Genomic DNA, 12,487 nt, shown 5'->3' with positions numbered 1-12,487 from the left:
TGGGAAATATAAGTTGCATACGTGGCATACAAAAGTAGAGAGCGGGATTAATTTCCCATTTTATCAGAATTAACAAGTTTTTTTCTTTCAAGATATAAGATATCATACAGCTCATATATTGGACTTTTTTTTCACTCTTCTTAGAACCACTCAGTACTTGATCAACTGCAACTCCCCCAGAGAAACGCCTCTATGGTCAGATTTTAGCACTAGACGAAAAAAAAAAAATTCGAATCGAAAATAATTATACATAATGTTTCGTTACTTATCATCAAATATTATCAAATATTATACATAATGTTTCGTTACTTATCATCAAATATTATCAAATATTATACATAATGTTTCGTTACTTATCATCAAATATTATCAAATATTGACTTTGTATTTCTATAGACATTGCACACACACGTGGAATTCATGTCGAACAAATTGCAAGTAGAACAACGAAGGGAAGTACAGGGAAACACACGAATATACCGAAGGCCTTTTCGCTTAACTGCGTCATCAGACACACACGCACACACACACACTCACACACACACACACACACACAGACACACACACACACACACACACACACACACACACACACACACACACACACACACACACACACACACACACACACACACACACACAAATTGATAAATCATATATAAATTGCATACGTGTCAGATAAAATTAAAGAGCGAGATTAAATCCCATTTTATCAGAATGAACAAGATTTTTACAAGATGTCAGATGTCCTATAGCACCTGCATTGGGAGTAAGTCCTTCATTGAATCACCCAGCTAGTAGTTGCTCGAGTTGAAACAAGCAAACGTGTATTTTGTCATTCGGCTGTTCGAGTGTGGATGCGACTCCTCAGAGATACGCCACGACTTTTGGAATAATTATAGTGAAAACTATGATCAGATTTTAGCATTAGATAAAGGGCATTAAGATTAACCGAAACGAATTAGACATAATATTTCGTTACTCATCACCAAGCAGTGACTAAGTATTTCCATTGACGCTGCGAGAGCGCGCGCGCACACACACACACACACACACACACACACACACACACACACACACACACACACACACACACACACACACACACACACACACACACACACACACACACACACACAGAATGGTAAAGTATCTATACATTCATTGAAACCCTACTGTGGTTTTGCGTTCAGACTAATGCTCTATAATTAGGAATATTTGATGTAGCATGATGATGTAGCTGTGTATTGAATCAGTGTTTTAGTGTTTGGTTCAGGCGAAAAAGAAATTGTCACTTCATTAGTTAGATTAGAAGCTACTAGATGGCGCAGTTACGAGAACCTTTAGAAAGGTATCAGCGATTTTTATTTCATACAGCTACCATATACTTTTTTTTTTTTTTTTTTTAGCATGGAGTATTTTAAAATTTCAAGAAATATGCAGCTATAACTGATACTTGGAAAAAACGCCAAAACTCTAAAGGATTTTTCGATAAACAAAAAATTCCAGGAAATCGCATCTATAAAATATCCCACAGCAAAGTCAATGATATCAATCTCAATCGTGTTAAAGTAGGCCGCCAAATATTCACAAAAATACTATTCATGCTACGTTTACATCGAATTGGCTGCCAGATGTACAAAAGTGGACCCAGCAATTGTAATGAGAAAAAATAATTCCAGAACTGTACGTGTATTAAGTTACTTGTTTAAATATAAAATGAAGTTTTAGACAAATATCACGATACTAAAATATTAAAATACTAGTGACCTAAACAGATATATTAAAATTAGTGTAAAGAGGGAGGGGAAAATATGGAAGGGGTTTAAGGAAAGGGAGAGAGTTGGGAACAAGGATAGGTGGGGTGGTCTGGAGAAAAACAACAAAAATGTTTGTTTGTGGTTAAGTCCACCGTGTTTTAAATATTTGAAAATTATTAAGCCAGGCCGAAATTAATGCACTGACCAATAAATGACGAAATTTACGTCAAAAAGGGATCGGTTAAGGGGGGTAATGTTAATAAGAAATATGCCAAAAATGTGGCAATACTTTTATGGCTGTACCCACCTGGGTACATAACGAATGATTAAGTAATATACACGAATTTATGCTTTCAGTTTAGCATGGCCGAGTTAGATTTACTCTCGCAAATAAAATAAAGATTGTCAAAAAAAACATCTTTTATTGACACGAATGAGGAATTAATTCCTTTAAAATTAAAACAATCTACCATGATGAAGAAAATGAACATGGTAGATTACAGGAAAAAACGCTAGTTCGGACACTTGTTTAGATGGTTAAATAAGAAAATCACTACACCTGTTGAAAACATGACGGCATGCATACTTGGGAAAGTAAAAGAATTGGCCATGGCGTACTTACAGTTTTTTTCGGAGGGAGAAAGTCGAGAGGTTGATCTTGTTGGAGTTCGAGTCGCAAGCTTGAAAGAAGTGACATCCACTGTTTCCGCTAGAATTGAGGGTCGAGTTGTGGACATCCCATTGATGTTACCAGTTTGTCAGAGTATTAATATCCCCTGCGTTGAGGTATAGAGAAACATACGGTCTGGTTGCATTTTTTATTGGAGATAATGGGGTTGATGGTACCGTCGCGTGGACCGAGGTTGAAGATACTCAGTGGTCGGCTTGTGCAAAAGTAGATCTGGGCAGGAGGTGCCCGAGTGGGACCGTGACTCGAGGTAGAGTGTTTTTAGAGGTCAGGAAGAAGGTCGGGGTTCAGCACGGTGGTGATGCCGCGTTCTTAACAATCAAGTAAGTGTCTATGAGGATTACTACAAATATGACATGTCAACACGCAGATGAGCCATAGCTAAATATAGTCGGAGGTGTGACCTCGCTTCGCTCCCCCCATGAAGTAGCAGCTGTTTTCCCACGCCACGACATCTTTCGTATCATCAGTTACTTGCGTTGTACTCTTTATTAATAAAAAGAGGCCTGTGGCGCAAAACCCAAGGGAACCCCACAGGCGAACATTGGGCCCCACAGCCTGCCGACCCCCTTTATTTGGGTCAGCGTCGGCGGGAGTGATAGAAGTGGCGTCCACCCGGAGCAACCGCCCGAGGCTTAACCTCAGGTCGCTCTCCTTGTAGCCACTCGATGGAATATCCTCCAGAATGGCGGGGTTTACTTTAGTTCTGTGGTACTGACCGTAGGCTGGTAATGGCTACCCTATAGGTTCACTTCAAAACTCCTTGTCCCTCCAGTGGCTACTCTAGGGTGTTTCACTTGGACAGATTGAGGGAGGAATGTGCCTGTGGGTTCGCCACGGCAGTCTTTGATCGATTCACAGAACTTGAAAACCTGACGGACCCAGTTTCTCTGTGGGAATCCTTCAAGCATGAAACACGCACCACAGGAGTCCATTGGCATACTCCCTAGGGCAAGACAGAATTTCATCTCCCTGGAGACATTGGAGGCCACTGAAGCGTGTTGCATGGCTCAGCTAAAGAGTAAATAGGACTTGCATCGCTCTGTGGTGCATAGGACTCGGACACTGCTGTGAAGGGACAAGGAACAGTTCATCAGGAATCTTGCTGAGGAGGTTGAAGGCTATTTCTTGGTAAATGACCTTCATCCTGCCTACCAAGCCCTGAGAAAAAAGAGCTCTAAGCCTTCCTCACAGATGATTGCAGTCCACTCAGTGGATGGACAAATTATCTCAGACCATGTTGGGGTTCGTGAATGTTAGGCTGAATATTTTGAGCAGCTGTACCAGGTAGATCCTCCAACAGTTAGCTTGTATACAAATGTCATCACAATACCAGTGCCGGACCCACCCATCAGCGAGGAACCTCCTACCCTAACTGAGCTTAGGTTGGCAATTTCTAAGCTGAAAAGTGGGAAAGTCGCAGGCATATGTGATGTCCCTGCTGAACTGCTAAAGGCTGGGGTGAACCTATGGCACGGGCTTGCATGCAGTCTTGACTGCCATCTGGCAGTCTGGTTCCACTCCTCTGACCAGTTGAGGGGCATGATCATCCCTTTCTGTAAGGGGAAAGGGGATTGGTGGGACTGTAGCAACTGCCGTGGCATTACACTGCTCAGTATATCAGGTAAGGTTTTCGCCCACAATTTTCTGAAACAGATCTATGACCACCTACTAAGGTACCAGAGACCGGAGCAGTCTGGATTCACTTCTAGCAATAGGCTGTATCCTAGCACTTCGAGTAATTGTGGAACGCCGTCGTGAGTTCGGTCGTGGGTTGCTTAAAGCCTACATCGACCTCAAGAAGGCGTTTAACTCGATGCATCGAGAATCGCTGTGGGAGATTCTGAGACTTAGGGGAATTCCGCCATGGATTATTGGCCTTATAGCAAGCCTATATACTAGTACTGTAAGTGCTGTAAAGTGTGGTGGGGCCTGTTGAACTTCTTCCCTGTTAATTCAGGACTGAGGCAAGGATGTGTCCTTGCACCAACATTTTTCAGCACCTGCATGGGCTGGATAATGGGCAAAGTTACTCTCCAAAGTTAGTGTGGAGCAACACTGGTCAATATCAGGGTCTTAGACCTTGACTTTGCTGATGATGTTGCTAACCTATCTGAGTCTCTGGAGTCATTGGTTGCGGCTCTTGATGCATTTAGCAATGAGGCGAAACCCTTGGGCGTAGAGGTCCCCTGGACCAAGATCAAGATTCAGGATTTTAGGAGCCTTTTAGGGGAACCAGTTCAGGCAATCCATGCTTGTGTTGAGGAAGTTGAAATCACAGAGAACTTTGCATACCTTGGTAGCGTAGTCCATATCTCTGGGCTGTCAGACCAGAGTCAGCAGACAGATTGGCCTGGCAGCAGGAACCATGAGTTCGATCAACAAGAGCATTTGGTACCTATGCAGAAGGACCAAGCTACGAGTCTTCAAGGCCTTGATCTTTGCTGTATTATGGTGTACAGTCGAAGGCTACACCATGGTACCTGTTACTTGCATAATCCGGGATCGCCAACTCAGGCTATATTGGCACCTAGCACGTTTCCCTGTAGATGACCCTGCCATTAGGTTGTCTCTCTGCAAGACAATTCTGGGTGGAGGTGGCCCGTGGGACGACTAGATGGTCATAGCTTGGGCAGCTCAACCAGACCTGTCGCTAGGAGTTAAAGATGGGCCGAGGGCTTGCTTGGAGCCTCGCCAGGAGGGACCTTTTCGTAATCGACAAACGCTTTACACATGTGTTTCTCATTCGTGTATTTTCTCTCTTTATTGAGTTAGTGAATGGATGTAGTCTGGTGAGAATCCATTGCAGCCTTCCTGTTCTCTAGGCTGGTTAGAAACAAGAGCAGGGGTCAGCAATCTTTGGCAAGCAACCTCTGAGTTGGCACGCAGAGTGCTTGCCTATAGCACACCATGTGATTAGAAGGAGCAAAGAAAGAGAGAGAGAAAGAGAGTGTCCTCATCATTTCTTCAAGAAGTATTGGAAACTAGTACAAATTATCATGAAGCCTCCACAAAGTTCCAAGGCATCACTGGCTGGTAAATTCAATTGCATGATGAAAGTAGCTTTTGTATTGCTATCAGCAGCTGTATCTGCAGATGTGTTCACACACGAAGCACATCGTTAAGCCCCATCGTAGCGAGCTTACAATGGATCACTCTGAGGGTTGCGTGAAGCTTAAGGCGTCCAGATATTTAGCCAAAATTTCAACCTCGGCCAAAAGGAAGCAAGTACGGATCGCATTAATATAAGTATGTAAAAAAAATATATATTTATATATACATATGTGTGTGTGTGTGTGTGTGTGCACATACACACACACACACACCCACACACACACACACCTTTAATTACAAAAAATACTTTATACCACAAAAACATCTGCAGAAAAATACAATTTACTACAATTACAATGATCACTACATACTGTATAATTAGGATTACATTTCCCATAGGCTATAAAATGCTGAAAAAAATAACATTAACACTACTGATAGGAAGCTTATGGGTCGAAAATCCTTTAGGTCCTTGGTGTCTCATTTTTGTGTCCTAAAATAATTGTTGCATTTTTCCAAGCTTTCGGAATTTTACCGAAAAACAAGGTTGTTTAAAAAAAAAAAAAATGGTTATTTTCACTGCTGCCATTTATCCCGCATCTATTATAAGGGCTATACTGATGTCGTCTTCCGGTGTTTTCATTCTTCCTCTGCTGTGTTATGTATTTCTATTTATCGTGCTTACTTCTGTCCACGGCTGTTTACTGGTGCTGTACAAATCCCTGTAAGTCTTTCAGTACTTTGATGCCACTGTTATAGTTCACTTCTCCATCTGGTATCTTTATTGCATACATTTGATTTCTCTATTCCAAGTCTCCTTTTAGATGTTTTCATGATGGTGTCTGAAATCACTTTCATTTATTATTTTTTTTTAATGTTATATTTGCGTTCATCCTCTCTTTTTTTTATTTATAATCTTTCTTATTTTTTGCTAATTGTTTGTTGTCCCCTTTTGACCTTATTCTCATGTTTTTTTTTTTTTTCTTTTTTTGTCGTTTTTTTTTTACTGGAACTTTCTTGTTATTTTTACCACATACTTCAAGTGCAGCTTCCTTCGTTATTAAATTGTTTGCTGATTTGGTCAATACCAAGATATTCTCCGTCACTGAGACGTGAATACCGGTTTTGGATGTTAATGACGTGTACGTTAGGGTGTTTCAATAATTGTCGATTTTCTAAAATTTACTCGAATCCCGGGGGCAAGTTAAGAAATAGGCGCCTATGAATTTTCTGAGTTTGGAAATGTATTTTTTATTAAAATCAAAGAATATCTCGCATTCTCTGTTTTCAATTGAAAGTTTTGATAAAATTATGATTTAGACACCGCTTCGAACGCCAAATAACGCCTCGTTTTCTGTTGTCGGTATACCTATTTTATTTTTAAAATACCTCAATATTATACTTTTCTTTAATATTTTTGCATCAAAATTATTTATGTTATAAATTAATATTAAATAAAGTTATTTAATTGCCATAAGACTAATTTTTCAATTAGTAGGCTTGACTTCTCTTTACTTCGTGTTCTCTCCCACCGAATCGGGCTTGGGTCGCCGAGAGCATGCTTTGGCTCTCGGACTTCTCACTTCGCTTAAATGATTTAAACATATTCTATTTAACAAGAGGCTATAAAAGGAAAGGATTCTAGTAATTATTTTATTTGGAACATTATATATTGCATACAATATAATTTTCATTCGACTCCTTTGTTTACATTGCCATATCTCCGACTGCGCCGTTCTCTAGTTTCTGTTACAACAATTCTGTTTATGTCTTCACATTTTTTCATGTCTCCAATCTGTCTTTCACAGTTTTGATTATGGCCAGGTATTAATGAACCTTTGGGTTTCCACATATCGATTTCATGCATATCATAGGCCAAGTATGCAAACTTCATATCTGTGGTCAGATGTTGGGAAATGAAATTTTTCACACTCAGATTACACAGTTTTTCTGCAGTGAAATTGTGCTTCTCCTTATTTTTGAATAGGGCTGGTGTGTATGGCCATTTTTCATGAATTCATTTTTTTCAAGATCTTTGCAACTTCATCGACGTAATCATGATCAACAGCCAAGGGAAGAAGTGTACCATCTGCATTGTACAGATGTCTGTTGATGGACGAGAAGTAGCTGCTAGGAAAGCCAAGTTCACAGCCAATCCTGGCATACCTCCTTGAAGTTTCAATAGCAGTTCTGAAAAGAGTCATTCCATTGCTGTTCACAGCAGAACGCCAGCACATGAAATGAACTTTTGCAAAATCAAAATTACTTCTGACTGTTCTTGGATTTTTTTTTTCAGTGCTTTCAGACACTTTATGGTGTTGTTCTTTATTCCAATCTTGGATCTATTGGGCAAATCACCATCACAAACTTCTTCCAGCTTGCTCAGTATGGTGTCAATGGTCAGGCAGATGTGTAGGAGGGAACAAAAAAATCCCAGCCACCTGACACCAACTGGCAAAAGACATTTCTGCAATATCTTCACTGTTGCATATAAATGGGTCTTCTGCATTGTTGGTCTGCTTCCATTTCAGTCTGTTAAATTCCCGTCTTTGCGCCTGATACTCAACACTTCCGAGTGATCCATTGCTTCCTTGTACTTTTGCATCATACCAATCCTTGAGGATTTCTCGGGGTTGTTTCTTTGCCTTGAATGACGCAATCACAGTTTTCGAGAATTTTGTCTTCAGTGTTACATTTCTGATGGAGTCGTAGTACTCTTTCTTTATTTTCTTTATTTGTTCTTTCATATATCAAGGTGATATTGTCTTAATGCCGAATTTGCTATACAGCACAGCAATTTCCGCCTGCAACTCGGATAATAGTCAAATTATTGCATGGCAAGCTATCTTTTGAACATTCTTTTAGTGTCTGGTTACCATGTCCGTTTAAGGCACAGTATCGAGCAAGAATGTCACTCTTCGTCAGTGGTCTAGGTGGCAAAACATCAATGGTACCAAACTCTTTTAGTATACGTGTATCGGCACTGCGCAAACCACCACGTCGAAGTGCCATTTTGCCACTGACGAGATCGTCACCTCAATATAGGCGAGCGAGTAATGTGCATTATTTAGGTAGCACAAGTTTATATGGAAAGGCATAGTGACTGGGAATCTTTCCCCAGGAATCATTCGCAATGACCTAAGTTACCATATGTTTGATTCTGCCATAATGTCGGATGAACCGAAATGCCCTTCCTTGGGTCATGCGGGCCACAGCTGAGGCCGCCGCACCTCATCCCAGCGCCGGAAATGGTATTATACTTTAATAAAAAATTGCGAATAGTAGATATTGTTTGATTTGTCTAATATTTTGCATGTCGTCATTTAAGCATAGTAGGCGCCTGTTTAGCAACTTGCTGAATGATTCTGAAAAAGTCGGATTTATTGAAACACCCTAGTGTACGTGTATGCCATGCCCACTGTAAGTTTATTTGTTTAATTGTTTAACAACATACATGGCTACACTTGTGCCACTGCCTGTCTCGCCCGTTTACCTTTTTCTTTGATTTACGAAAATATTTTGCGTTATCTTATTTTGCTGAAACTTATGTTTATAACATTATAGTAATTATAATCTCTATAATAAAAAATAACACCATCGATATTCATAGCAATAGTAAAACATACATTTTTCCGACAATTCAAATTAGGTAAGGTCACAAGGTCTACTAATTGACTCCCTTGTGGCTAAGCACTAGCAGAGCCATCTATGTGCAGGGATATTTCACAAAGAATATAAAACATGATCACAGCATTTTCCCCATTTTTTATTCATTTTTCCCGGTGGCATTGGGTTAAGGCTAAAATCCGTCGCCATGTTGGTAGCCTCAAGTCAAGGACCTGTAGAGTAAGGCAGGGTGAGGCCAGCCCTAGCGGGTTACGGCGAACCCATATATGATATTTTTAAGCTTTAAAATAGTTACTACAATCTTACAATTTGTGTTTTGCTGAAATGTGGTATTCTCAGTCGTGCATTAACAAAATAAGGCTGCAAGGGTGATATTTCAATATAACTGAGTTGCTTTTGACAATAGGCTTGTATCTCAATCCAGTGCAAGTGTTGTATCCGTAAACAAGGCACTAAAACTAAAAACTAATTAAACACTAAAGCTAGCTTAATCACTGTCTTCGCCTCGGACATAATGTTTTATTGATGTCTTTAGTTTATTACTATTAATATCAATACTTTCATTATTATTCTCGTCGCTTGAAAATCTTGAGAAAAAAAGGGAGACAGATATAGTAAAGTCTTCAAAACAAACTCATTTTAAGTATTATCTGTTAAACTGGCAATAGGTAGGAAATTCCAAACATGCTAACATTATTCTTGTAATATGTTTTACTTCTACACCATTTTCTTATCTTTCTATCCGTTGTTCCATCGTTTCAAGTCTCTGTCGAGCGAATCATTTTTGTTCATGCACGACCGTCATGCACGAACACTCACTCTCCAAGCTTTTGTCTTGTTACTTGTTTTTGTTTTCTCTCGAGGAGACCTGTGCAATACTTCATTCCTACATTTCACGATACTCATCCATTCCTTTAATAAGGTCTTTGTGTATTGTATATATAAATAACCATACATATTTATCCTGTTTTACTAATTCTGGATTTAAGTTCAAAGTTTATTATGCCACGAGCTGGACACACACAAAAAGCTTGACGTAGGTTAAGGATGGTTAAGACCACGCCGTAGCCATAAGGGTCTTTTGAGTGTTAGATTAGCGACTTTCGTTTGAGTTTATTATTTTCCCTTCTGAGGTGTGATTTAAAATTTGATTCTGATCATTCAATAATCGCTAGAAATATTTACTTTGATGATAAATTCCATTTTTTTTTTTTTTTTTACTACATTGTTCCTATTTGTAATTAAGAAGTCAGTTTCGTTTTTCTTTGTCAGATGGCGACTTCCATGTCCACTTCGCTATAGTCTTAAATTACATGACGAATGTGTTAGAGCAGTGTTACTCACCTATAGTTTTGCGATGATGCGCAATTCAGTGGTATATGCACTTATCGATTGAAATATATATATGTATATATGCGCGCGTGTATGTGTGTGTGTGTGTGTGGAATACATATTGAACAAATTGCAAGTAGAACAACGAAGTACAGAAAAACACATGGATATGTGTGTGTGTGTGTGTGTGTGTGTGTGTGTGTGTGTGTGTGTGTGTGTGTGTGCATACATACATATATTTACATAAATAAATATATATGTACATATATGAACTTATATATATATATATATATATATATGTGTGTGTATGTGTGTGTGTGCGTGTCATGACTGTGACTTCTGGACACAATCTACCAGGTCAGATAATGTCAACCTTAATTTTCATCCTGGTGTCCCGTCGGGTGTCGACACCCACGCGAGCAGACGCGAAAGCCACGTGGACCCTGATGCAACCTGGGGTGTCTCCATCATTTTATGTGGCATTTTATGATCATATGCTTACCGGCCAGCCATATTGCTCGACTACCTAAATAGGGCCAATTAGCAGAGACGCCGCGGGTGATTCAGGATGGACTCAACTTGCGCGCCCTCACAGCCAGTCCAGTCGTAATGGCTTAAGTGTATCTTGGTGGGGTCAAGTAATTTACATTACATTAGGGTATGCTCCTATAAGCATAGGCCTGAATTTCATAGTGCATGTAGGTGGAGTGATTATATATATATATATATATATATATATATATATATATTCGCACATCTGTACACAGCAGTTGTGCCGACACAAATGTTCGTAACACATGTTTTTTAACAGTTGCAATTTTGTAAGTGTACCGCACATCTAAATCGAAAAAGCGAATGTAAGTTCTTATTAGCCAATATGGCTATTCTACTGATATGATTGTGAAAACGTATGTATTCAAAGGTTACACGGTGACAGAGCCTGTTATTTGAAGAATTGCTTGTAGTCTTTCGAAAGAGTTTACATATATATGGGATCGTAAGGAGGATTGTGTTTTCGATATAAAAAGAGGACTTTTGTTTTTTTGTCGCATTAGTTAAGCTAAGTGAGTGCAGTCGTCGCCGTAAAAAAGCGTCAATGAATTGGGGAGTGTGGGGTCGGGGAAGTCATTTGTGCATATTATGTATATATGTGGGCTGATTATGCTACCTTGTGGATGGTGTCCGAAATCTTGCCTTTAAATTTAAGTTTTAATTTACGGTCATCCAAGAAGCTGCTTAAAAGCTTCTTGGTGCACGATGGAACTTTGACTTTGGTGCACAGTTTGTACTTCAAGCCAGCATGCCAGACCGTGTCGAAGGCTCGCGCCGCGTCCTTGGTTACGAGAACCGTCTTTAGTCTTCTCTCTTTGTTGTTAAGACAGTAATTAGTATGTTCATTTGTCGATCGGCGAGAGCGGAAGCCGAATTGTTTGGAAGAGAGTAATTCATGATCGTCGAGATACCGCCTTAGTCGGGAGTTAATTATTTTCTAAAAAAAAGTTAGCCTAATGTCTCTAGTAAACTAATTGGGCGGTTATTCTTGGGGTCGATTAGGTCTTTGTTTGGCTTAGGAATGAGGGCCACTAAAGCAGTTTTGAAAGGTAAGAGGCAGTAGCCAGAGACAAGAGAAGTATTGTACAAGTTCGTCATAGCTCGTAAAACGTTGTTTGGAATTGCTTAATAGATTGCCAAAATTCCCGTGGAGTGCGAACTCTTATTAATTCTGTTTGTTTAATTAAATTTTGCCAATTAATTTTGCGCTCATTATCAAAACTATTTATGACATGGTTTCTGAGGATAGTGAGGTCCCACCGAACTCGATGTAGATTATTTAAATTTTGAAGAAAACGATTCCTGTAGCGGGTCAGGAGACGCTTGGTTCTTTCGCTTGGATGGAATGATTTTCGGATCTTAAAGCGCTCTCGCGGAATGGTAAAGGGCGCGGCGCATTGCTGCTGATATCCACGCGAAGAAATGATGACAATGCCTATTTCGAGAATATTTTCTCTTTCAAGATTAAAGTTAA

At 39.7% G+C, this 12,487-nt stretch overlaps 1 protein-coding gene across 1 annotated transcript; it reads right to left on the bottom strand.

Annotated features, from left to right (window-relative positions):
* Window positions 1-11,001: 11,001 nt before the first annotated feature.
* LOC125032346 lies at window positions 11,002-12,111 on the bottom strand. Its single transcript, XM_047623443.1, has 3 exons — window positions 11,967-12,111; window positions 11,630-11,826; window positions 11,002-11,085 (listed from the first exon to the last, which is right to left on the bottom strand). Exons 1-3 carry the CDS (start codon window positions 12,109-12,111, stop codon window positions 11,002-11,004), a joined length of 426 nt encoding a protein of 141 aa, XP_047479399.1.
* Window positions 12,112-12,487: the final 376 nt, after the last annotated feature.

Source organism: Penaeus chinensis, chromosome 14, assembly GCF_019202785.1.
Source record: "Penaeus chinensis breed Huanghai No. 1 chromosome 14, ASM1920278v2, whole genome shotgun sequence".
NCBI lineage: Eukaryota > Metazoa > Arthropoda > Malacostraca > Decapoda > Penaeidae > Penaeus > Penaeus chinensis.
The sequence above is the reverse complement of the archived record's forward strand: the minus strand, read 5'-3'. Positions and strand labels throughout refer to the sequence as shown.